The sequence below is a fragment of the Pelodiscus sinensis genome, chromosome 1, assembly GCF_052426305.1.
Source record: "Pelodiscus sinensis isolate ZL-2025 chromosome 1, ASM5242630v1, whole genome shotgun sequence".
Taxonomy (NCBI): domain Eukaryota; kingdom Metazoa; phylum Chordata; order Testudines; family Trionychidae; genus Pelodiscus; species Pelodiscus sinensis.
The window spans coordinates 356,659,341-356,685,823 of record NC_143052.1 but is presented as its reverse complement, the minus strand read 5'-3'; the positions used below and the strand labels follow the sequence as shown (position 1 = coordinate 356,685,823).

The following is a 26,483-nucleotide window of genomic DNA, read 5'->3' as shown; positions in this document are numbered from 1 at the left end:
CCTGTGGTGGTTAACACGGGCCCCTCCCCCGGCGGCCGCTGCAGGGTGGCCACTGGGAGCTGCAGTAGCCTGCGATCTGGGAGCTGGGTGCATGGCGCCTGAAGGCAGCTCTAAGGGGCTCCACACGCCCGGCTGCAAAACGCCCATTACAGCTGCCATTAGGTGCCCCCCCCATAGGTTGGCACCCTGGGCAGCTGCCCGTCCAGCCCATGACTTAATCTGGCCCTGGGAGGCTCGGCTCCATCTTCACGACATAGTGGGTAATGAGGTTCCCCAAGAGGGCTATGAGGTACATGGCACGGAAGGGGATGGAGATCCAGGCATGAGGTGCCTCCAGGCCAGGAATGCCCAGCAGGATGAAGGTGGAGGGGTTGGTGAAGTCGGTCGTGTTGGTGTCTGACATAAGGTAGGGGATAAGCTGCCCCACTTCAAGGCAGAATGGAGTCTCCTGCGTGTGCAGTCAATTTCCCTGAGTTCCTGTGTTTGCCTGAGCTCTAGGGTGACGGTCGCGATGCAGATACCTGGAGGGAGAGACAATGTTAGTATGAGACACGACATGCGCTACTGGAGGCTCTTCCCATGAATTACACAGAGGGGTCGTTCTCCCCACACTGGGAAATGACATTTTCATTATTCAGCATCACCTGCCCCCTGCTCAGGGTCCCACCTCTCCGCTGACCTCTGCTCCTGCCCCCTACCTCCTGGCCAGACACCTGCCCCCAGCTTGTCCCTGGAGCCTATTTTCCACCCATATTCTGCATCCCATCCTGATCCCATGGACTGGCAGCCCTGTCCCACACACCAGATTCCTTATTTTTGGCCCCACCTCAGAGTGTAGAGGGGCCCACAATTTCCACAAACTCTGGAACACCAGAAGAGTTAATCTGGCCTGAGGCCTTGAACCTCAGTCCTACCTACCATGCCTCCATGGGACTACGGTGCCAGGGGAGGTAGGAATCTCAGTTGGGGCCCCATCAGTGAGGTTTGGGGGTGCTAGGAGGATTTGGGGTTTTTTTTTGCATCTCAGTTTTGTGGTCTCTGACTTATTATTATGTGGGTCAGTGACCCCTGACCCAGAACAGGTTCTCCACCCGTCCCATAAATAAAGATAACACTGAAACGTTTGTGCTGGACATATTGTATTGAAAAAGGAAGCCTGGCCCACAAGGCCCCAATCGGGGCCAAGCCCCCATCTGGCCACAGCATCATAACACTCTGGGTATGTCTAAACTACATGTCTCCGTCGATGGAGCCATGTAGATTTGTTTGTTTGGCGAAGGGAAATGAAGCTGCGATTTAAATAATCGCGGCTTCGTTTAAATTTACATGGCTGCCGCGCTGAGCCGACAAACAGCTGATCAGATGTTTGTCGGCTCAGCGCGGCAGCCATGTAAATTTAAATGAAGCCGCGATTATTTAAATTGCGGCTTCATTTCCCTTCGCCGATCAGCCTAATCTACATGGCTCCGTCGATGGAGGCATGTAGTCTAGACACACCCTCCTGCGCCCCCCAGACCTCCAACCCTGAGTCTATGGAACCCCCTGTCCTGAGCCTCTCACATCCCCAGTCTTCTGCCACTACACTGCAAATCTGTGTCATGAGCCCATCATACTCCCAACCCCCCTGCCCTGAGCCCCTCATACACCCCATAGAATCATAGAATACTAGGACTGGAAGGGACCTCATGAGTCATCGAGTCCAGTCCCCTGCCCTCATGGCAGGACCAAATACTGTCTAGACCATCCCTGATAGACATTTATCTAACCTACCCTTAAATATCTCCAGAGATGGGGATTCCACAACCTCCCTGGGCAATTTATTTCAGTGTCTGGCCACCCTGACAGTTAGGAACATTTTCCTAATGTCCAACCTAAACCTCCCTTGCTGCAGTTTAAGCCCATTGCTTCTTGGTCTATCCTCAGAGTCTAAGATGAACAAGTTTTCTTCCTCCTCCTTATGACACCCTTTTAGATACGGGAAAATGGCTCTCATGTGCCCCCTTCTCCTCCGCTCTCCAGTCTTCTCTTTTCGAAACTAAACAAACCCAATTCTTTCAGCCTTCCCTCATAGGTCATGTTCTCTAGGCCTTTCATCATTCTCGTTGCTCTTCTCTCGACCTCTCTAATTTCTCCACATCTTTCTTGAAATGCGGTGCCCAGAACTGAACACAATCCTCCAACTGAGGCCTAACCAGCGCAGAGCAGAGCGGAAGAATGACTTCTCGTGTTTTGTTCACAACACAGCTGTTAATGCCTCCCAGAGTCCTGTTTGCTTTCTTTGCAACAGCATCACACTGTTGACTCATATTCAGCTTGTGGTCCATTATAACCCCTAGATCCCTTTCCACCATGCTCCTTCCTAGACAGTCGCTTCCTATTCTGTATGTGTGAATCAGATTGTTCCTTCCTAAGTGGAGCACTTTGCATTTGTCTTTATTAAACTTCATCCTGTTTACCTCAGACCATTTCTCCAATTTGTCCAGGTCATTTTGAATTATGACCCTATCCTCCAGAGCAGTCGCAACCCCTCCCAGAAGTTGGGATCTCCCATACTCCAGCTAGTTCTGAGACCCTTGGATTCACCTGGGGAGGACGGGGAAGACTCAGCCTCCCTCCCCCAGCCTTCTCTCTGCCTTCTACCCAATGAGCAGCCCCTGTCCAAGCGGGAGTACACGTCCCTCTCGGTATCACAGACCAACAGAGGTTTCTGCCGGGACGCCCAGGCTCCCAGGTCACTCCGTCATCCTGACACTCCTTCTCAGTCTGACCTTGGCCAAATCACGTCTCCCTGTGCCTCAGTTTACCCATGTGTACCATGTGACTTTCCTGAGCTAGGTGATTTTACGATCCCTCAATGGAAGGTGCTGCCCAGAGCGATGGTCGTTGCTGAGGAGAATGACTGATCTGTGTTCCCTTAGCCACAGCCTGCGCTCCTGCAGAAGGAATTCCTGTCCCCCACGGTCAGCTCTCTCCAGATCTGTCTGTCACTGTCTGCCCATTCCCTCGGGCAGTGACAAGCCACAGACGCTGTGGAGACCTGGGCATTGTCCCTCGTTTTCTTCCTAATCAACTGCACTTTTTAGATGCACAGAAACACCCAGAGCAGCCAATTCCTCTCTGACTCAGGCCAGAGCCCAGGAGTTCTCCTCGCCCTCTGGGAAGGGCCTTAATTGCTGTTTACTTGTTACTGCTAAAGAGCCCCAGAGCAGAGGCAGGCTGGTCTCCAGCCTGTTTACATTCAGATGCCGCTTCTCCGCTAGGGCCTGAGGGAACCCCTCTGGGACGTCCCAGAGCTATATTACACTGCACAGCCCTGTGCCGGCTTTCGGCGTGGGACACTGCTGCAGACGCTGGGCTGAGAGAGGTGCGGGACGCGGCTGTCTGAGGGGGGTTCCAGGGAAGACTCGTCCCTGTCAGCACTCACAGGTACCAGCTCTGTCTGAGAACCGACTTGTCCACGAACCGCAGGGCTTTGTGGCCGTGCTGAGGTTGAGCACGTGTCTACAACCCTTTGCACTCTGAGCAGCTTTTCTGCTGATGCTGCGTGTGCACTGTGTTATGCACCTGCATTTCAGTGGCCGCTGTTTGCTCAGGGCCCTCTGAGGGAAACGTGCCCTGGGAGTGCTCATCGAATCATAGAGCACTAGAAATGGAAGGGACCTTTGAGAGGTCATCGAGTCCCGTCCCCTGCCCACATGGCAGGACCAAACACCATCTAGATCATCCCCAACAGGTCTCTGTCCGACCTGCTCTTAAATATTTCCAGGGATGGAGATTCCACAAACCCCCTAGGCAATTTATTCCAGTGTTTGTTCACCCTGACAGGTGGGAACTTTTTCCTTATGTCCAACCTCAACCTCCCTTGCTGCCGTTTAAGCCCATTGCTTCTTGTCCTGTCATCAGAGGCCAAGGAGAACAATTTGTCTCCCTTCCTCCTTGTAACCCCCTTTTGGATACTTGAGAACCGCAGTCATATCCGTAATGTTGTACTTTAAAGAACTGTGCAGGATCTTCTGCGTGGGGCAAGGGAAGATGCCACCTATATTGGCAATACCTCACTATTGCATGATACGCGTATAATATACCAGACCCGCGTACTCACACCCACCCAGACACACACGCTATCGGGTCAGGGCTTAGTTACAACTCTGTTGCTCCCTGTTGCGCCCTGGCCAGGTGAGTGCGAGGGAGGGGCTGAGTGAGGAATGTCCGGACCGATACGCCCATGCCGACAAGACAGGACCCAACGCTGTAGTTTTGCTCCCATGCTTTTTGTATGTTTTAGCTCATAGACCTTGTGCTGTCCCATGTCTCCAGGACACTGTAGGGCCGTGAGTGTTCAGATTCTAGCAAACGGGACTCAGATCTTCTTCTCTTGATGGAACTGGGGTTGTTCTCTTGCTTGGGCGGGTTCTGCCACAGCCATCACTGGCATTGTTCTTTCCCCCTCGAGGTGGTGCTGGCAGCTGGTCTCAAGCCAGGCTGGCTGCAGCGGCTGATTCACACTTTTGCGGAGACACACACCTAGCTTTAAACAGACTTAATGCCGTGCAACAGGGGAAAACGAGGTATCCGCGGGAATAGATTAAAAAAGTTACCAAAAAAACAGATTCTCCGAAGGCAATTCTTAAAAGGTTACCAATGAATTAATTCAAATCCCATTCATAAAAATGGGCCACAATTCCGGAGGTTACACACATACTGTCACATTGGTCCATATCGTTATTGAAAAGGGCGATTTTATACGCAGCCCTACAGTGAGATCTGAGGGAAACCCTCAGCACCCAGGTGTGTGTGAATGTCCAGACACTGTCACTCCTCCCGGCATCTCAGGGTGCTGGCTGGAAAAGTTGGGAGGGGTCTGATCTGTCTTGAAGCTGCTGGAAAACATGGAGGTGCTAAGGCTCCTCTCTGGAACAATTGAACCATTGTTTTTTATCCTAGACAGGACATCTGGACTTGCATCAGTCAGGAAATCTCTCCAACGGTGATATCTGAGATTTACAAAAACCAGTCCCACCAGATGCAGACACCCAGGTTTGGAAATTTTAGTCCAAATGTGTAAACCCGGGCAAAATGAGATGCCTCTGAAAATGGGCCCCGCTAATGGAAGGTGTCAGATTTGCTTAAAGAGCAGTGCTATTAAGAGTAATAGCCAATCCCAGTCAGATAAGCTCTTAGCTGCAGTAATTCATGTGGCAAGGTGTTTCAGTGTCTATACTGCTCTTCGGAGGGAGGGGGTCCGTGAGTTCTGCTCAGGGCCGGCCCACAGCATTGGGGCACCTGAGGCAGGGAGCTCAAATGATGCCCCCATACGCCCTCGCTTGGGCCAAAACTTTGAAAGTTCTCCTGTGCTCTCCTTCCTCCAGCACAGCACTCCCCCGTCTCTGTGCATCTAGAGCAGAGAAAATACATAGGAACCAACAGCAGACACAATTTTCTACGCTCTTGGTCCTATTGGCGCCCCCAACCCCACAGTCTGATGCCTGAAGAGGCTGCCTCAGTTTACCTCAAGGTAGGGCCAGCCCAGGCTCTGCTCTGTGCATTGGCTGGAGGAGACCAGGGAGCTGGCCCAGCAAGATCGGGCAGTGAGGAGCCCCAGAGAGCAAGAAAGTGAGTGTTAGTGGCATTGTCAGCACTCCAGGAAGCACCTCAAAGGGTCTTCTGTGACCACCCCCGCATCACAACCCCCATTCACTGACAAAGGCCTATCAATAGGACTTTCAGCCCGTTGGTCGTTAGCCCGTGTTCAGTGCCTCACAAGGACGATACGGTTGATTGTTCCTTCTGTAGCTGGATGTTTTCTCTGATTCACTGAAATGCCTCAGCTTTGTTGACACCTGTTTTCTCTGCATTGTTCCCTTGGCAAAGCTTTGGTTTCTGTTGTGTTTTTCTCGCTCTCAGTTGCTGAGCAATAGGAGGAATATGGGAGTCCGGGGAGCTAATATGTTTCAGCGTGTGAAAAGCGATCAACCCAATTACTTCACGAGAACAGCCACCAGTAGCGCGTGTTGTCTCTCGTAGTAACACTCTCTCTATCTTTCAGGCATTTGTGCTTCGACGATTGCACAAGAACCTGCACACACGGGAATTCAGGGTAACGTACGGTACATGCCGGAGAAACCGTTCTGCTTCAGAGTTGGGCACCTTCTCCGCTACGCCATGTCAGATTCCAACACAACCCACTACACCCTCCCCTCCACCTTCATCCTGCTGGGCATCCCTGGATTGGAGGAAGCTCATGTGTGGATCGCCATCCCCTTCTGCGCCATGTATGTCATAGCCCTCTTAGGGAACTTCACCATCCCATATATTGTGATGACAGAGCCAAGACTCCATGAGCCCATGTACTATTTCCTCTGCATGCTGGCTGCCACTGACCTGGTCCTCGTGACATCCATCCTGCCCAAAACACTGAGCATCTTCTGGTTCAATTCCAGGGAGATCGAATTCAATGCCTGCCTCATCCAGATGTTCTTCATAAAAAGCTTCTTCATGACTGAGTCAGGGCTCTTCGTGGCCATGGCGTTTGATCGCTACGTGGCCATCTGCCATCCCCTGAGACATTCCACCATCCTGACAAACCATGTTGTGGCTAAGCTCGGTCTGGGCATGTTGCTGCGCGGGGGAATAATCATCCTGCCCTATCTCCTGCTGGCCAGGCAGAGGCCATATTGCAAAACCAACATCATCCCCCACACTCACTGTGAGCACACGGCCGTATTGAATCTGGCCTGTGCCGACGTCCACATTGGTAACTACTATGGACTTTTTGTTGTCTTTTTTGTGACCGGTCTGGACGTGGTTTTTATCATTCTGTCCTATTTCCAGATCCTCAGGACCATCTTTAAACTTCCCACCAAGGACGCCCGGCTCAAGACCTTTGGGACGTGCGGCACCCACCTGGGGGCCATCTTAGCCTTTTACATCCCACGTCTCTTCTCCTCGCTCGCGTCCCGCTTTGGCGAGAACATGCCCCTGTATTTTCATATTCTGAGTGCCAACATGTACCTCCTGCTGCCCCCCACGCTGAACCCCATCATCTACGGGGTAAAGATCAAGCAGATCCGGGACAGGCTGTTCCACCTCGTCACTCATTGTGGGGGGAATGTTTTCTCCTGGTGCTGTGGCTCTCAGGCAGAGCTGAAAGCTGACAGGGTGCCAGGCCCGCTTCCCTGAGACACAGGCTGAGATGACTGAGTTGGGATTGGTCCTGCTCTTGCCAGGGGGCTGGATTCAGTGACTCCTGAGGTCTCTGCCAGCCCTGGGATTCTAGGATTCTATGACATCCCCTTAAGACTGTCATCAAGTGTGAGGAAATACCACTTGGTCTGCCAGCCTGCCCTTTGGGATGCTCCACCACCTTGTCCTGCTCAGCCAGGTCCTCTGATCTCTCCCTGCATTGGCACAGATTTGGGGTTACAGCAGACAGGGGAGTAACAGAGACAATGAGATTAGATGAGCCCTGGGAAGACTCAGTTAAAGGGACATGACTCAGTGCCCAGGTGCACGGTCCCAGTGGGTCTAGAAGCCCAGATAAATCCTGTTTACTTTGCTTTAAGTTTAATTCAGGGGAAATTCATAAAATGCCTACCCGCTTGTTGAGTGAAAGAGAGAAATGCACAGGTACTTGCTCCTCTGTAAACGATGATTTACACTGGATGTGTTGATAAATAAAATTGTAGAAAGTACAAAATGTTGGATTCAAGTGGTTGCAAGTAATAGCAGACACATCAAAGTAAGTCACGCAGGGTGGTTAAGTAAGTCATCTTGGGTGGTTAGCAGGATTGTCCTTGTATCTGGTTGCTGCCCCTATGGTTTGGTTTCACACTTTTCTATTCCTTGTTCCAAAGGTGGGAATCCTTTGTGTTCAGCTTCAACTTTTCACTCGTAGAGTGGAAAAGTACAATGTCCAAAATGGGTTCGAGTATTAGGTGACCTGGCTACATGCCTTGGCAGGACCAACTATTGTCAAAGCTTACGGGATAAAACAAGGAGTTTTTTGCTGCTTTTTTCTACTTTCACATACAGGAATGCGACATGGGCACAAACAGACATTCAGCAGATAATAAAAGACAGGACTATGTAGCACTTTAAAGACTAACAAGATGGTTTATTAGGTGATGAGCTTTCGTGGGCCAGACCCACTTCCTCAGATCAAATAGTGGAATAAAATAGTCACAACCATATATACCAAAGGATACAATTAAAAAAAATAAACACATATGAAAGGGACAAATCAAAATTCAGAACAGAAGGAGGACTAATAAACCATCTTGTTAGTCTTTAAAGTGCTACATAGTCCTGTATTTTGTTTCAGCTACACCAGACTAACACGGCTACATTTCTATCACTATTCTACAGCAGATAATAAAGTTTCTAATGTTGTGTCACAAGACACGCTTTGCATATGCGAGTTATGTCATAGTCACATGCGTATTTCAATAAAGTGTGTGGGGCGCACAGCGACATGCAGGATGTCCTGTCAGGTGTCCATGGGAAGGCTGGATTATGGGGGTTGTGCACGTTTCTTGGTATAAAGATTATTGGTGACAGTCTGGTATTACGAGGCAGATCCAGTTAGGGGCCAGAGCAGTGGTGTTGGGGTCAGGACACCTCGTTTCCATTCCCAGCTCATTTGAGGTTTGGGGTAAATCGCGTTATCTCTCTGTGGCTCACTCTGTCCTTGGGGGGTGGGGCGGGGTAACTTGGCCCACTCAATCTAATGACAGAGATTCCAGCCGTGACAAATAGCACCATGAAGAGCGCAAGTTAGATTCAGCTTCACTTCTCAGTTTTAATCCCTGGGTAGTGGCTGCCCTGGAGCCTCAGAGAAGGTGCCATGCGTGGGTATAAAGTGCCAGCTCATGGAGGCTGTGCCATTCATCTCCCGCCCTGTGACATCCTGAATCCACCCCCAGCCTCTGCCCAACATCCCTAACACTGACGCTTCTCCTATCGCCTCTATCAATTGCTGTGCACTTAGCACAAATGCTGATCCCTAAGGCCTGGCTCAGGGCAAAGAGCTCCCAGTCCGAACCCTTTACAGCCATCCTGCCTCCTACAGGCCTCAGCCAGGGGGCACAGAAGGAAATTGGAAGCTAATAGACCTATACGGGATATGATAGTAGTCTATACAATCATGAGTGGTGTGCAGAAAGTGAATAAGGAAAAGTTATTTACTTGTCCCTATAACATAAGAACTAGGGGCCATCTCATGAAATTAATGGGCAGCAGATTTTAAACAAATAAAAGGAAGTTCTTCTTCACACAGCACACACTCAACCTGTGGAACTCCTTGCCTGAGGAGATTGTGAAGGCTAGGGCTATAACAGGGTTGAAAAGAGAACTAGATCAGTTCATGGAGGTTAAGTCCATTATTGGCTACTAGCCAGTATGGGTAAAGAATGGTGTCCCTAGCCTCTGTTTGTCAGAGGATGGAGATGAATGTCAGGAAAGAGATCACTTGATCATTACCTGTTTGGTTCATTCCTTCTGGGGCACGTGGCATTGGCCACTGTTGGCAGACAGGACACTGGGCTGGATGGACCTGTGGTCTGACCCCGTCTGGCCGTTCTTATGTTGAAGACACCCAATAGACTCTTCCCTCAGGAATTCGTAGCTCAGTGTGAGGACTGCAGGGGATCCTGGACTACCCTGCCTGGACCATAAAAGGTGATGTCAGCCTTGTCCACAGGGCACATAAGTAAGAAGCAAAACCCAGGCCTGTCTCAAGTCTGGTGCACATAAGCACGTAGGCGAGGCCGAGGGAGAACCCATGAGGAAGGAATGTTTTGAATAACAGTGTAGGAATAAGAGATCCTCTGGAAAAGAGCTTATTTTCCGGAGGATCGCGTCCAGACTGGCGCTTTTTTCCGGCTTATCTCCAAGCCGGAAAAAAGCGGCGCCCATGAAAATGCAAATCCCGCGGGGGATATTTAAATCCCCCGCGGATTTGCCTCTTCCAATGTGCTACATTAGCATCCCTTTTATGGAAAAGGGGCCAGTGTAGACACAGCCCATCTGTATGATCTGCTTAACGCTTGCAATACATAAGAAAGTGGTTAAGTAGCCCTGCATTGTCCTGGTTTCCCTTGGATCTAAAATCAATCAAGCCACACCATAAGGACCCAACCAGGCATCTGATGCGCAATCATGTGCATCTGTCACACAACACTGCTCCCAACTCACAGATGCGTTTCTATAACTTCTGGGCTTTCTTCTCTACTTATCGAACCGCCAGTCCAAGAGCTAACCCTCCTCCTCCCCCACTCTCAGCGGACGCTCCTTGTCACCCTGGAGCAGGGCCTGTCCCACCCGGGAGCTGAGGGAACTCTGCTGTGAGGAGGTTGGAGGTTGAGATGATCTAGTGTAGCCAGACATGCCCCCCCCCCCCCCCCGATTACATCAATCTTGCTTGCCCCGCTGAGGTGCCTGTATACAGGGCAGAGAAGGAGCAATAAAAGTCAGCATAGCCATTAAGCTTCAATGTGAGATCAGAATATGCGGGCTCCTCTGAGCCTGAGCAAGCTGAAAACATAGATATGAGAAGAGAACGATTAAGGCAATAGCTGACCTCAAGACTGCGAGAACTGCCCTGGCTGGCACCTATATTGATAAGATCACACACAGTCCCTGGGAGAGGAATCTCCCGCTGAGAAAAGAATGCCCAGTACTTCCAAATTAGTTTTCTCTCTTACAAGTGTAAATTAAGTTCACAACTCCCTTGTAAGAACTGGCATCACAAAAGACAGACCAGTACAATTTGGCATCACAGATAAGAAAGAGAAATATGTGACCCCATGGGTTTAAAGATGGGTCCAGCAGCACACTCACTTTGAATGTCAATCTACCATCTACCTACTGGTCGGGGTAGGTTATTGACCGCCCAAGGTTCCACGGGGCGCCCACCTCGTATTGGTCTTTCCTAGGAATTGAGGGACCGGGCCTGGCTTGACCCACTGGAGTAGAGAGGCACAGAAGGGGGTAAAAATTGTACCTGAATGTGGTCCTTTGTCTCAAGTGTACACATAGAGTTAGAGCTCTTTAAAGATTAAGCTGTTACTTGGTACCATTATTTCCTTCTATCTTTATTTTCTTTGTAACCATTTTTAAGATGTATATTTGCTAGCAGTTAAGAAATAGAGCAATAGCCATTGTAACCATATGATTTATAAGCTTCTTTAATAAACCTGTAACAGTTTAAGCTTTAACCTGACTCCTTCAGTTGCTGTAACAGAACCAAGCACAATTTAAAAGAACTTCAGCCGGTCATAAGGGACAGGTATAGGAAGAGCTTGGGCGTTTGGATCGTGTCACTCCCAGGTGACAGATCCGTTGGGGCATATCTCAGTCTTCCCTAGACTGCCCACTGCACAGGGATCTTGTATCCAAGCAGTTGAAATCTGAGTTGAAATAAGCTCTTCCTATAAACTCTGGGGCGTCTGTCAGCCTGTTGGCTGCCCTCTGCGACGAGACCCTGGTCCTAGCGGTAAAGACACAGACGTTAAACCTTTTCTTGGTAACACACACACACACACACACACTGCCCTTACCGTCGGCTGACATCTAGATAGTGAGAGGAGCTGCCTTGGAGAATGGATGCAGAAGTGGGTGAGGCCCCGAGGGAAGATACATCCCATGCTGGAGCCTTGGAGGAAGAGAAGAGGCTGGGCCCGGGGGCTTTTGTTACCAGCAATAGGAAACATGGCCACCTAAGGCGTTAATGTCTTTGTCAAGCTGACACAGTACAGTGTGGTGAGGAAAGGATTTAACGTCTTCTTGCCTACTCAGTGATTCAGGGAAGAGGGCTCAGTGCAATGTCACCAGGTAGCTCTGCACAAAGCTCGGTCTGAGAGCCACAGCGCCAGGAGAAAATTTTAAGGCATGTCCTTAATAAAAAGCCGAAACAGATGGCTCCTGATTTGTTTGGTGCTCACCCCGTAGATGATGGGGTTTAGTAGGGGGGGCACGACGAGGTACATGTTAGAAATGAGAACATGGACATGCAGGGGCACATTCTGGCCGAACTGATGTGTGAGGAAGGAGAAGAGTCGTGGGATGTAAAAGGCTAAGATAGCGCAGAGGTGGGAACCACATGTCCCAAAAGTCTTGAGCCGGGCGGCCTTTGTGGGGAGACGTAAAATGGCCCTGAGGATCCGGGTGTAGGACACGGTAATAAAAACCACATCCAGACCAGTCACACCAAATACCACAAAGAGCGCGTAGTAGCTACTGACGCGGATGTCGGCGCAGGCCAGCTTCACCACGGCCATGTGCTCGCAGTGCGTGTTGGGGACGAAGTTGGTTCTGCAATAAGGTCGCTGACTCGCCAGTAGGATATAGGGCAGGACAATTATGCAGCCACGGAGCAAGACAGCCAGGCTGATCATGGCCACTAAACGGTTTGTCAGGATGGTAGCATGTCTGAGCGGATTGCAGATGGCGATGTAGCGATCAAACGCCATGGCCACAAAGATCCCAGACTCGGTCATGAAGAAGCCATGAATAAAGTACATCTGGGTGAGGCAGGCACTGAAATTGATCTCCCTGGAATTGAACCAGAAGATGCTCAGCGATTTGGGCAGGAGGGACGTGCAGAGGACCAGGTCGGCAATGGCCAACATGCAGAGGAAATAGTACATGGGCTCATGGAGGCTTGGCTCCATCTTCACGACATATAGGATAAGGAGGTTCCCGAAGAGGGCTATGAGGTACATGGCACAGAAGGGGATGGAGATCCAGGCATGAGCCGCCTCCAGGCCAGGAATGCCCAGCAGGATGAAGGTGGAGGGGTTGGTGAAGTCAGTTGTGTTGGTGTCTGACATAAGGTAGGGGATAAGCTGCCCCACTTCAAGGCAGAATGGAGTCTCCTGCGTGTGCAGTCAATTTCCCTGAGTTCCTGTGTTTGCCTGTGCTCCAGGGTGACGGTCGAGGGACAAATACCTGGAGGGAGAGACAATGTTAGTATGAGACACGACATGCGCTACTGGAGGCTCTTCCCATGAATTACACAGAAGGGTCGTTCTCCCCACACTGGGAAATGACATTTTCATTTTTCAGCATCACAGATTGTGAGGAACAGAGCCTTGTAACACCAACCCCATGTGTTATGTTGCTCCATTCACTGTAATTACCACAAGAAAACTGTGATCATCACCCGCAGGAAATGCAAATGTGGATACTGAATCTCAACTAGGCCACACCCCAGGGAAAGGAGAAGAGGATCGTTAAAGTTATTGTAATTGGGAAATTTATTTTTATAGATTTTTTTAAATTAATATATTATGGCTGCGATTAAGAAAAGGAAATATGATGAAGACTACATTAAGTATGGCATGGAAAAAAATGGGATCGATCATCTTCAATGCGTAATATGCCACACGGTTCTTAGCAATGACGCCTTGAGATCTAGTCATCTTGAGTGATACTTGACGATGCTCCACAGCATTTTGACAGATGAACCAAAAGTTTTTTGCTGCTAAACTTCAAAATTTGAAACGCATGAAGCTGGACACGACTGGAGCTTTTCATCAAGCATCAGCCAAAGCACTAGAAGCATCTTATGAACTGTCATTGCTTATCGCTAAAGCCCAGAAAGTGCACATAATTGGAGAAATGCTTGGGAAGCCTTGCTTGTTGAAAGCAGCTGATATTGTGCTTTGTGTCAAAAGCAAGAAAAAATGCGCTTTCTGACAATTCCGTGAAACGTCACATCGATGAGCTGACGAAAGATAATGAACTTCAAGTTGTGGAGGCAGTGTTGGCTTCTCGTTTTTTTGCAGTTCTGTGCGATGAGACCACTGATGTAGCACAATGCTGTCCGTTGCATGTCTACGTTCGATTAGTTAACAATGGAACTGTGAAGGAAGAACTACTTTTTTCGAAGGAATTGATGACCACATCAAAGGCTTTTGATATTATGAAAATGATTTCTGACTTTTTTGAAGAAAATAGACTTTCATGGGGAAAACTGGTTGGTGTGTGCACAGAGAGTGCTCCAGTGATGCTTGGCTCTCACTCTGGATTTGTGACGTTGGTGAAAGAAAAAAAATCCAGCCGTAACTACAACTCACTGCGTCATACATAGACAAGAGTTGGCTGCTAAAACTCTTCCAGATAACCTATGTGACTCATTGAATTTAGCCATCAAAGTTGTCAATTTTGTGAAGAACACTGCTTTAAATACAGATTTTGTTATGCTCTTTGCATGCCCAGTGTAGACACAGCCCAGGTGATGAAACGCTAGCCCGTCCTTTAGCGGAAGGAGGATATTAGTAGAACCGTAGAATCACAAGTAGACAAGTTATGAATTGACTGATTAACCACACCTGATCAGAACCACAGTATGTACTTGGGTAGCAAGAGAGTGAAAGAAAGAACGAAAGAAAGGGCACAGTGTCAGACAGAAATTTCTGATGTATTTGAAAAAAAATTGCTTCAGAAATAACTTTTTGAATTTTTGGCTAGCTATTCTTAAAATTCCTTTTTAACCTTCCTAATGATATTTTTACACTTCCTTTGACAGAGTTTATGCTCCTTTCTATTTTCCTGTCTTGGATGTAACTTCCACTTCTTCTACTTCATTGTTGTGTCATGGTGGCACTTTTTGGGTCTCTTACTGCGTGGCTGTGTCTACACTGGGCCACTTATTCCGGAAAAGCAGCCGCTTTTCCGGAATAAGCTGTGAGCTGTCTACACTGTCCCCTTGAATTTCCGGAAAAGCAGTGACATCTACTGTAAGAAATCAACTGCTTTTCCGGAAAAACTATGCTGCTCCCGCTCCGGCAAAAGTCCTTTTTCCGGAAAAATGTTCCAGAAAAGGGCCAGTGTAGACAGCAGAGATTTCTTTTCTGCAAAAAAGCCCCGATCGCGAAAATGACAATCGGGGCTTTTTTCCGGAAAAGCATCCTGCCAATGTAGACGCTCTTTTTCTGGAAATACTTATAACGGAAAACTGTTCCGTTTTAAGCATTTCAGGAAAAAGGTGCTAGTGTAGACACTGCCTGTAGGTTTTTCTTTTTCTTTGGGGGATACATTTAGGTTGAGCCTCAGTTGTGGTGTCCTGGAAAGTTTCCATGCAGCTTGCAGGGATTTTACTTTTGTCACTGTGCCTTTTGTGCTTTTTCATTTCTGTTCAACTAACCTCCTCATTTTTGTGTAGTTCTCTTTTCTGAAATTAAATACCACAGTGTTGGGTGCTGTGGTGTTTTTTTCCCACCACAGGGATGTTAAATTGAATTATATTATGGTCACTCTTTCCCAGCAGTCCAGCTATACTAACCTCTTGGACAAGATCCTACACTTTACTTCGGATTAAATCTCACGTTCTAATGGTTCAGAAGCAAGAAGCCCTGCATATTGGCAGGGGGATAGAATAGCTGACCCTACTCATCACCTGCTGGTTCTATCATTCTATGATGCACAATCCTAGTGAAGGCAGGTCTTAGTCACACCCAAGTCATTGGGCTGAGTTAAGGGTAAATGGGTAACATTTGAAGCCCCAAATTTTACAAGAGGTGAGCCTGGATGTTCTAATGATCCCTTCTGACCTCAAAACCTATGACATTATCAAAAAACAAACAGAGCTGTCCTTCACTGTTACTGTGTCTTAAAACACACAGGTACAAGGGGACATTGAATTATATTGAAACTCTGAACATGATTCTGTGAAATTAAAGTGATTTACATGACACATATTTGGCCACTGGAACTCCTTGCTACAGATAATATTCCCGCTAAAAGCTTAGGTGAATGGGATTCACTAATTCACAGGGCCGTTAATGCCACTTTTACTGATACGACGTCCGGCACCTTCCGTGTAAAAGAGCTCATTATCTGATGGATATCAGTTTGCCCAGCTTTTCGCATTTGAACGGGTATTTCCCACCCTGGGAGTCTGCTTCTGGCTGAATTGTTTTCTGTCTGTTTCTGTCTGATTGTTAAATCTGAGACATCACAGCTCAGGAGACCTCGCCAATGAAGCAAGGAGAGAAGGTGTCTCGCCCACATTGAAACATTCTTACAGTTGTTCCAGGGAAGAGCTCTAGTTCCTCCCTGCTCTCCAGCAGACAAACGTCAGGTAACAACCCCCTGTTAACAGCCAGCGCGCTGAGATGCAAGGGGTGGAGGTGACCGTGTCTGGGCAGTGACACACAGCTGGCTCCTGAGGGCTTTAATCAGTTCTTCCTCCATGGGGACTTTTGCCTGAGCAAACAATGGGCCAGTGAAATGCAGCTGTGATGGGGGTGGTCATAGATGACCCCTTGCAGGGGGGGGGGCTCCCAGAGTGCTGACATGCCCTCTACCACTCGCTTTCCCGCTTTCTGGGGCTCCTCACCGCCCAGTCCCACTGGCACAACTCTGCTGGTCTCCCCAGCCAAGACAGTGAGCTGAGATCGAGTCCACCCCATCACCCGAGCAGACACTGAACCTCTTCATATCCAAGGCCAGTGCAGCGTAGGGCCCAGCTTCCTGGGGTACCACTCCCCACAAGGGATCAACCCCCAACGAATTAGGCAAGCCCCCATTAACAATGAAAGGGGGTGTGTGCACACTGGTTGCCCTGCACGTAACAATTATTTACGCTGGGTTTGACAGAAAATAAAAGTGATTTTATGAAGTACCAGCAGTAGGACTGAAGTGGTGATAATTGAGAACACGCCGAGCCAAGCCGGTTACAAATCAAGAGAAACAAAACCGCTTGGCTAGTTCTCCACTGAAACCTCGGCACAAACTCTTCACACTCACCCTAGAACCTCTTCTCCAGCTGCCCCTCCAAACCAGGCCTGTCTCCCCGACCCTGGGGTCTTTGGCTCCTTCCTTCAGGTGCAGCCCGGCCAAAAGACCCAGGCCTCTGCTTCCCTATTCTTTGTTAAGGAATTGAGGCCACTTCCTACCAACCCCTGCTCAGATATAAGGACAAAAGAGATTGTTTAACAGTAGCTCATCAAGACCTTGAGGGTAACACCCTCCGGCTGTGTCTATAGGCAGGTTCTTAAGCAAGAACGGCCGTTCTTCCACAGAGCATCCACACTGCCCATCCGCTCTTGCACAAGAAGTTTTACAGTAAAGTGTGGGAAGGGAGGACTTCTTGTGCAAGAGCTACACTCTTTTCTAGCAAGTGTAAGCCCTCTCACACACACAACAGGGCTAAAGTGGCCATCAGAGCTTTCTTGCACAAGAGAGCATCCACACGGCCATGGATGCTCTTGCACAAAAGCACATGGCCATGTGGATGTGTTCTTGCACAAGAACCTGACAGTGTAGACATAACCTCCATGTCTTTCATTCACACATTTAACCCCACAAAGTATCCCCCTCTCCATGGCTGTGTCTATACTGGCCACTTATTCCGGAAAATCAGCCGCTTTTCCGGAATAACTTGCCACCTGTCTACACTGGCCCCTTGAATTTCCGGAAAAGCACTGACGATCTAATGTAAAATCATCAGTGCTTTTCCGGAAAAACTATGCTGCTCCCGTTCGGGCAAAAGTCCTTTTCTGGAAAACTGTTCCGGAAAAGGGCCAGTGTAGACAGCAGAGATTTCTTTTCCGCAAAAAAGCCCCAATCGCGAAAATGACGATCGGGGCTTTTTTGCGCAAAAGCGCATCTAGATTGGCCACGGATGCTTTTCCTTAAAAAGTGCATTTGCGGAAAAGCATCCTGCCAATGTAGATGCGCTTTTTCCAAAAATGCTTTTAACAGAAAACTTTTCCGTTATAAGCATTTCTGGAAAATCATGCCAGTGTAGATGTAGCCCACATGTTTACTTTTACACACACAGTAAAGAAACAGAATCAGCAGATTATAACATGGAGATATACCTATATCATAGTACAGGAAGGGACATTTGAGAGGTCATCAAGTCCAGCCTACTGCAGGACCAAGTACCTTCCCTGACAGATTTTCTCTAGATGTCCCCTTCAAGGATGGGGCTCACAACCCTAGGCCTAGCAGACCAACACACAAGCCACTGAGCTATCCCTCCCTCCAGGAGTGATGGGTTATACAAAATCATTTGTTCAAAGCACCTTTGAGTTATGTATATTCATGTCTGGAGAGGGCGTTGGTCCATCACAGCAGCAAATTTGGAGGTGAAGGCAATCGAAAAGGGATGGAACTTAAAAGTAGGAAATTTTGGCTCATAATATTGGAGTCCATGCATCATCCAGACTATGAAGGAGGAAAAGAGTCACCGACAGTTTCCCTCCCTCATCACACCCACGCTGCCCTGGGGCTGTGGAGCAGGGAAGCTCCTCAGCTAGAGCTGGTACCTGTAAGTGCTGAGAGGGACGTGTCTTCCCTGGGAACCCCCTCAGGCAGCTGCATCCCGCACCTCTCTCAGCCCAGCGTCTGCAGCAGCGTCCCGCGCCAGAGCAACGCAGGGGTTGCACTGTGAATAATATAGATCTGGGCTGTCCTAGAGGCAATTGCTCCACCCCTAAGGGAGAAGCAGCATCCGAATGTAAAGAGGCTGGAGACCAGCCTGTCTGGTCTTCTGAGCTGTTTGTTCTGTTTTAGAAGCAAACAGCAATTAAGGGCCTTTCCCAAAGGACGAGGGGAACTCCTGGGCTCTGGGCTGAGTCAGGGAGGAATTGGCTGCTCTGGGCACTTGTGTAAAAATTATAGTTGATTTGGAAGAAAATTAGAGTGAATGTTTATTTCTCCATTGAGTCAGGTACTCTGGAAATGCCCAGCATAGATTAGTGGATCTACAGATGTGGACTGAAATGCAAAGCAATAAATGCTGGAAAATATAATCCCTATGATGTGTAATGGAGACTAAGGATACATCTACACAGCAAAATTATTTTGGAATCACTAGCATTATTTCGAAGTAACTTAGTCCATGTCTACACAGCAGGCATTGTTTTGAAATAATGTTGAAATAGTCAAGCTGGAGGACTTCGTATTCCAACTCCTTTAACCCTCATTGAACGAGGAGTAAAGGAAGTCGGAGGAAGAGTGCTCGAGTTTGAAATAAGTGTTGTGTAGATCCTCCCAATTTCATAGAATCATAGAATCATAGAACTGGAAGAGACCTCAGAAGGTCAAGTCCAGCCCTCTGCTCTAGGCAGGACCAATTCCAACTAAATCAACCCGGCCAGGGCTTTGTCAAGCCAAGACTTAAACACCTCTAAGGATGGAGACTCCACTACTTCCCTAGGGAACCCATTCCAGTGCTTCACCACCCTCCTTGTGAAATAGTTTTTCCTAATATCCAATCTGGACCTCTCCCACCACAACTTGAGACCATTGCTCCTTGTTCTGCCATCTGTCACTACTGAGAACAGCCTCTCTCCAGCCTCTTTGGAACCTCCCTTCAGGAAGTTGAAGGCTGCTATGAAATCCCCCCTCACTATTCACTTTGAAATAAACTCAGTGTGCAGCGGCAGTCAAAAAAGCAAACACAATGTTGGGAATCATTCAGAAAGGATAGAAATAAGACAGTAAATATCTGATTGCCTCTGTATAAGCTCATAGTACACCCAGATCTTGAATACTGCTTGCCAATGTGGTTGCCTTATCTCATACATTATATCCTAATACTGGAAAAAATTCAGAAAAAGGCAACAAAAATTATTAGAGGTATGGAACAGCTGCAATAGGAAACAACGGAGCTGGAATTCGTATACAAATTTGATACCACCAGAATAGTTCACAATAGGGACTTGGAATGGCTCTCTCATTACATTTCAATAAGTAATGTGACGTCATGTAATGAAAGGTAATGTAACATACTAGCATTGGAAAAGGTCCCGAAAAAGGCAACAAAAATGATTAGGAGATGGAACAGCTGTCATATGAGAAGAACTGAATAAAGCTGGGACTTCTCACCTAAGAAAAGAGAAGACTACATGGACAAATGATAGACGTGTATAAAATCTTATTGGCTACGTCTACACTGGCACCCTTTTCCAGAAATGCTTAAAACGGAACAGTTTTCCGTTATAAGTATTTCCGGAAAAAGCGCGTCTACATTGGCAGGATGCTTTTCTGGAAAAGCACTTTTTCTGGAAAAGCGTCCGTGTCCAATGTAGACGTGCTTTTCCACAAAAAAGCCCCAATCGTCATTTTCGCGATCGGGGCTTTTTTGCGGAAAAGAAATCTGTGCTGTCTACACTGGCCCTTTTCTGGAAAAAGGACTTTTGCCTGAATGGGAGCAACAGAGTTTTTCCGGAAAAACACTGACAATTTTAAAGTAGATCGTCAGTGCTTTTCCGGAAATTCAAGGGGCCAGTGTAGACAGCTGGCAAGTTATTCCGGAAAAGCGGCTGCTTTTCTGGAATAAGTGGCCCAGTGTAGACACAGCCATTAGGTTTGGAAAAAGTGAATAATCAAAAGTTTTTTACTTGTTTCCATAATATAAGAACTAGGAGGTCACCAAATGAAATTAATAGGAAGCAAGTTTAGAAAAAACAAAAGGAAAGGTTTTTTAATGTAGCGCACAGTTAACCTGTGGAACTCCTTGCCAGAGGATGCTGTGAAGACCTGGACTTTAACAGTGTTCAAAAAAGAACTAGATATATTCTAGTTAGGCTAGGTCCATCAATGGCTCTTAGCCAGGATGGGCAGGGATGATGTCCCTAGCCTCTGTTTGTCAGAGGATAGAAATAGATGATAGGAGAGGGATCACTTGATGATTCCTCCCTCTGGGGCCACCGGGCATTGGCCACTGTGGGCAGACAGGGTTTTGGACTGGATGGATCTTCGGTCTGACCCCATCTGGCCATTCTTACGTTCTTAAGTAATTTTTCACTGTTGGTATTCTCAGCGTCCTGTCCACACCCACCCTAATGTGGCTCTCCCCTCTCTGTATCCCTTTACCTGTTTCTTTCTCTTTCTCTTCGTGCATCTGACAAAGTGATTTGCATCTTTTGCAATGTGTCAATCGATGTGCCGTCTTTTCCGCCCCCCAAGAGAACACAGAGACCACGTGACCAGTGGGTTTGGCACAAATGGACAGGGGCGTCATGACTCCTCGGGAAGTCCTCCTGCTTGGCGCGCGAGTGATTGATGGTGGGGTGAGCCTATGTGACCTGTGTTTATAGCTTCGTGTTGCTTCATGCTGAGTTCAGCTCTGGCCGCTACAGTTCCACGCTGACCAGAGTGAAAATCACTTGCTTTGGTGTTGGTGTCTCTAGGAACTCATACCAACCAAGGGCCATGACACTCATCAGTAGAAGGCCTAGTCTACTGTCTACGTCTTATTGAAGTTACAGTTACCCAAGTATATACAATTTCTGTACAGACCTGCGACCCCGTTACAAATACAGTCATACTCACACTTTGATAACAGTGTCAGGGTCCAAAGTGTCACCCATGGCTTGATCTCCAGTAAACGAGGGGTTCCTGCTGGAGTCTCCCCTAGAGCGAGTTCAATTTTTCGAGTCTGGACACCCCCTTTTTATACGGTGAGTCTGCCTATTCTCAGCATGTCCATAACAGTGTCCAACCTCTTTTATCTCATTGGTCTCTGTCCTCTGGAAATGGAAGGGACTCCAATTTCCCTCAAAAATAATGAGTCCGGTAGCACCTTAAAGACTAACACATTTCTTTAGGCATATGCTTTCATTGGCTGGAGCCCACTTCGTCATAAGAACATAGGAACGGCCAGACTGGGTCAGACCAAAGGTCCATCTAGCCCAGTGTCCTGTCTGCCCACAGTGGCCAATTCCAAATCCCTGGGAAGGAGTGAACAGAACAGGGAATCGTCAAGTGATCCCTCCCCTGTCACCCATTTCCAACCTGACAGAGGCTAGGGATACCGTTCCTACCCATCCTGGTTAATGAGTAGTGATAGATCTAACCTCCAGGGCTACGTCTAGACTGGCATGATTTTCCACACATGCTTTTAACGGAAAAGTCAACCTGTGGAACTCCTTGCCAGAGGATGTGGTGAAGACTAAGGGTATGTCTACACTACAAAGTTAATTCGAACTAGCGGAGCGCTTAGTTCGAACTAGGTAAACCTCATTGTACGAGGACGAAGCCTAGTTAGAATTTACTAGTTCGAATTAAGGGGTGTGTAGCCCTTTAATTCAAACTAGTGGGAGGCTAGCCCTCCCCAGCTTTCCCTGGTGGCCACTCTGGCCAACACCTTGGAAACTCTATTGCCCCCCTCCCGGCCCCGGACCCCTTCAAGGGGCACGGGCTGGCTATGATGCCCGTGCCAGGTGCAAGCCTGTCAGCACCCAGCCAGCAGACCCTGCACCTGGCACGGCTCGAGCCAGCCACCCGATGCCCCCCAGCCCTCCCCCTCTTCCCGGGACCAGGCTGGCGGCTCCCGGGAGCTTGCCCGGGACCGCAAGAGGCGAGCACCCGCCTGGTCCAGTGCAGACATCGTGGACCTCATCCACGACCTCTGCACTAAGCACAGGAAAGTGGCCGTCTAGGGCAGGAGAGCTGCCAGCCTGGCCACCCAGGAGCAGGTGTGCATGAAAATCAAGGTGGTTCACTGAGACCCCTGACCCTGAGCCCTGAGCTTAGAATGGCCGTACTGGGTCAGACCAAAGGTCCATCTAGCCCAGTAGCCTGTCTGCTGACAGCAGCCAACCCTAGGGACCCTGGAGGGGATGGACCGAAGACAGTGACCAAGCCATTTGTCTCGTGCCATCCCTCTCCAGCCTTCCACAAACTTTGGGCAAGGACACCACTCCTACCCCCTGGCTAATAGCACTCCATGGACCCAACCTCCATCACTTTATCTCACTTCTCTTTAAACTCTGTTCTAGTTCTAGCCTTGACAGCCTCCTGCAGCAAGGAGTTCCACAGGTTGACTCTTTGCTTTGTGAAGAACAACTTTCTGTTACTAGTCTGAAGCCTGCTACCCATTCCTTTCCTTTGGTGTCCTCTAGTCCTATTATGGGAACTAATGAAGAACTTTTCTTTATGCACCCTCTCCACCCCACTCATGCTTTTATAGACCTCTATCCTATCCCCCTCAGTCTCCTCTTTTCTAAACTGAAATGTCCCAGTCTCTTTAGCCTCTCTTCATATGGGACCTCTTCCAAACCTCTGATCATTTTAGTTGCCCTCCCCTCTCCCACCCTCTCGCTTCCCCTCTCCCACCTCCTTTTCCCAGTCTCCCCGAGTTTTGTTCAATAAAGAGAGATTCTATTTTTGAACACACGTTTTCTTTATTTTGTACATCAGGAAGGGGGGGCTAGGGAGGGGTAAGTGGAAGGAGGTGAGGGAGGAATGGGGTACGAGCCCCCGATGGGGAGGACTGGGTTGGCTCTGCGGGCTTCTGGGGGTGGAAGCTCTCCTGCGGCCCCCCAATTGTCCCCTCTCCCCAGATGGCAGCCTGCGGCAAGTGCAGCCGGTCTGATGGCCGAGTGCTGTGATGTGCCCAGTGTGGGTACTCCGGGCAATCCAAGCCAGGACTGCTTTGCAAGTGGGGCACCCCTGAGGTGGGGTAGGGGTCGGGTCTCTTTAAGCACAGCCCTCGGCTAGCCTGAGACAGCAGCTCCACTCTCTAAGTCCTCATCTGATGCCCTGCCGGCACTGCTTCCGGCCATCCTTAACCTCGGTTCAGGGTCCACTCTGTGTGGACATGCTAGTTCGAATTAGCCAAACGCTAATTCGAACTAGTTTTTTAGTCTAGATGCGTTAGTTCTAATTTCTTAGTTCGAATTCACTAATTTGAACTAAGTTAGTTCAAATTAGCGCTGTAGTGTAGACGTACCCTCAGACTTTAACTGCATTCAAAAAAGAGCTAGATAGATTCATGGAGGTAAGGTCCCCCCAGGATGGGTAGGATTGGTGTCCCTAGCCTCTATTTGTCTGGAAATGGATGACAGGAGAGGGATCGTGTAACGATTACCTGTTGTGTTCCCTCCCTCTGGGGCACCTGGCATTGGACACTGGGCTGGATGGACCTTTGCTCTGACCCAGTGTGGCTGTTCTTATGTTCTTATGTAATTTCAGGATTCACTGGTGTGGTGTCCTCACAGGTTTCCTGCTCCATCAGTGATGATAAATGTTCATCTGCGTGCGTGTTCGTAGGCTCTCTCAGTATATCGTGCCAGCTCTGTGCAGGTAACTAGCACAATAGGTTTAAAGGAAGCCCCCAAAGTCCACAGACTCAGATAAGATACGAAGGCACCCGAGTCAGGTGTGTTGTGAAGCAACATTTGTCAGTAATCAGACATCCCCCGAGCCCCTATGCATTTGGACCCGTGACAATGGATTCTGCTCAGTCATTAGTATGGGATCCTTATTACCTTCTAGGCCAGACTAAGCGTTAATCTGAGGTAGCCCAACATTTACAGATGCATGTTATCATTTGGGTGTCCATTTGTCTCAGGGTGTCCTTGTCCTGTCCTGCTGGAATGTATTTACATATTTCATGTGCTATCACAGTGCCGACTTCATGCCCCAGACACTGACTTGCAGGCAAACATCTGCTTTTGACAAGGCCTGTCTATCACTCTTGCTGACTTTGGTTCAGGTCTCAGGCCTTCCACCAGGCCCATGACTCAGGCTCTTCCTTTCTCCTTCACCTGCCTTCCATCAGGAGGAACCAACGGGAAATGAGAGCTAACAAAATGAGCCACACAAAGGTCTCCTCCTTCAGGACTTTGGAGCTGTGTGCTAGGCCCATACACTGTATCATGCTCAGCCTCTCCACCTGCCACACAGCCCCAACCCCCTGTTGCCTGTCTTCCTCCTCCGCTCCTTACTGACTTCTTGGCCTCAGAACTGCATTTTCCCTGCCCTCACAGCAGTCTCCTTGTCAGGCTGCACCAGCCCCCAGTCCCTCCCTGGAGCCAGGGAGCCCAGGTGAGGGGGAAGAAGGTGGTAAATCATCCAGGGAATGGTGGGGGAAGGAAGGACAGTAGAAAGTGGCAGGGGCCTTGAAGGAAGAGGCAGGACAGGGGGCAGGATCTCAGGGGTTCAGAGATGAGGGATTATGGAGGGGAAATCCATATCAATGAGTGAGCTGTACACAATAGGATTACCCAGGTGGCCACGCTGACACAGCACAGTGCAGTCAGGAAAGGGTTGAATAGATTTTTGATGGCCCAGTCAGGGATTCAGAGAAGAGGGCCCTCCACCCTGTTGCTACCCAACTCTGCAAAGAGCTCTGTTGGAGAGGCAGAGCTCCTGGAGAAAAAATTAGGTTTCTTTATGAGTAAAAAGGCGGAGCAGGCTGTCCCGGATCTGTTTGGTCCGCACCCCATAGATGATGGGGTTTAGTGTTGGGGGCACCAGCAGGTACACATTGGAAAGGAGAACGTGGAAATGTGGAGCCACGTTATTGCCAAAGCGGTAAATGAGGGAGGAGAAAAGAGCTGAGATGTAAAAGGCTAACATAACACAGAGGTGGGAGCCGCAGGTCCCAAAAGTCTTGAGCCGGGCATCCTTGGTGGGGAGGCGGAAGATGGCCCTGAGGATCTGCGCATAGGACAGAGCGATAAAAAACACGTCCAAACCAATCACAGAGAATACCACAAAGAGCCCATAGTATCTGTTGATGCAGATGTCGGCACAAGCCAGCTTCATCACGGCCATGTGCTCACAGTGGGTGTTGGGGATGATGTTGGTTCTACAATACGGCCACATCCTTGTCAAGAGGAGATATGGAAGTACGAGGATGCCACCCCGCAGCACCACAGCCAAGCCAATCTTGGCCACGACTGGATTTGTGAGGATGGTGGAATGTCTCAGGGGATCACAGATGGCCACGTAGCGATCCAAAGCCATGGCCACGAAGATTCCCGACTCTGTCACTAAAAAGCAGTGAACGAAGTACAACTGGGTGAGGCAGGCACTGAAATTTATCTCCTGGGAATTGAACCAGAAAATGCTCAGTGTTTTGGGCACAATGGATGTGCATAGGATCAGGTCGGTGATGGCCAGCATGCAGAGGAAATAGTACATGGGCTCATGGAGTCTTGGCTCTGTCTTCACAATGTATAGGATGGTGAAGTTCCCCAAGGTGGCGATAATGTACATGATGCAGAAGGGGATGGAGATCCAGACATGGGCTGTCTCCAGGCCAGGGATGCCCTGCAGGATGAAGACGGAGGGGTTGGTGAAGTCGGTTGTGTTGGAATCTGCCATGGAGAAGAGGAGAAGGTGTCCAACTCTGAGGCAAAACGATGGCTTCTTCATGAACCGTGCATTGACCTGACTTCCTGTAGGTTGTCAGTGTCTAAGCTGAAGAACACATTGCATATACCTGGATGGAGACACAATGTTACTACATGTTACTACATGCACAATTGGAGTATTTCCTCATGGTCTCGTTTCACAGACTGTAAAATGACTTACTTTATTTGGAGAAATTAATTATAAACAATTGACCCTGCTAATGCCACATCCATATTTGATGGTGGTCTGTGCATCAAAGGGTATGTCTAGACTACAGGCTTTTGTTGATGGAAGTTCTGTCAACAGATACTGTCGACAAAGCTTCTGTCAACAAAGAGCATCTAGACTACATCCAGTTCTGTCGACAAAGCAAGCCACTTTGT

General features: G+C 48.8%; 3 protein-coding genes across 3 annotated transcripts; 1 reads left to right on the top strand and 2 right to left on the bottom strand.

The window, feature by feature from the left end:
- Positions 1 to 6,162: 6,162 nt before the first annotated feature.
- Positions 6,163 to 7,179, top strand: LOC102449775 (olfactory receptor 52R1-like). The gene has a single exon (XM_089772781.1). The coding sequence runs from the start codon at positions 6,163 to 6,165 to the stop codon at positions 7,177 to 7,179; it is 1,017 nt and encodes a 338-aa protein (XP_089628907.1).
- Positions 7,180 to 11,879: 4,700 nt separating this feature from the next.
- Positions 11,880 to 12,827, bottom strand: LOC102450029 (olfactory receptor 52E2-like). The gene has a single exon (XM_014575845.3). The coding sequence runs from the start codon at positions 12,825 to 12,827 to the stop codon at positions 11,880 to 11,882; it is 948 nt and encodes a 315-aa protein (XP_014431331.3).
- A 12,295-nt stretch (positions 12,828 to 25,122) lies between these two features.
- On the bottom strand, positions 25,123 to 26,121 carry LOC102450268 (olfactory receptor 52E4-like). The gene has a single exon (XM_006127838.3). The coding sequence runs from the start codon at positions 26,119 to 26,121 to the stop codon at positions 25,123 to 25,125; it is 999 nt and encodes a 332-aa protein (XP_006127900.3).
- Positions 26,122 to 26,483: the final 362 nt, after the last annotated feature.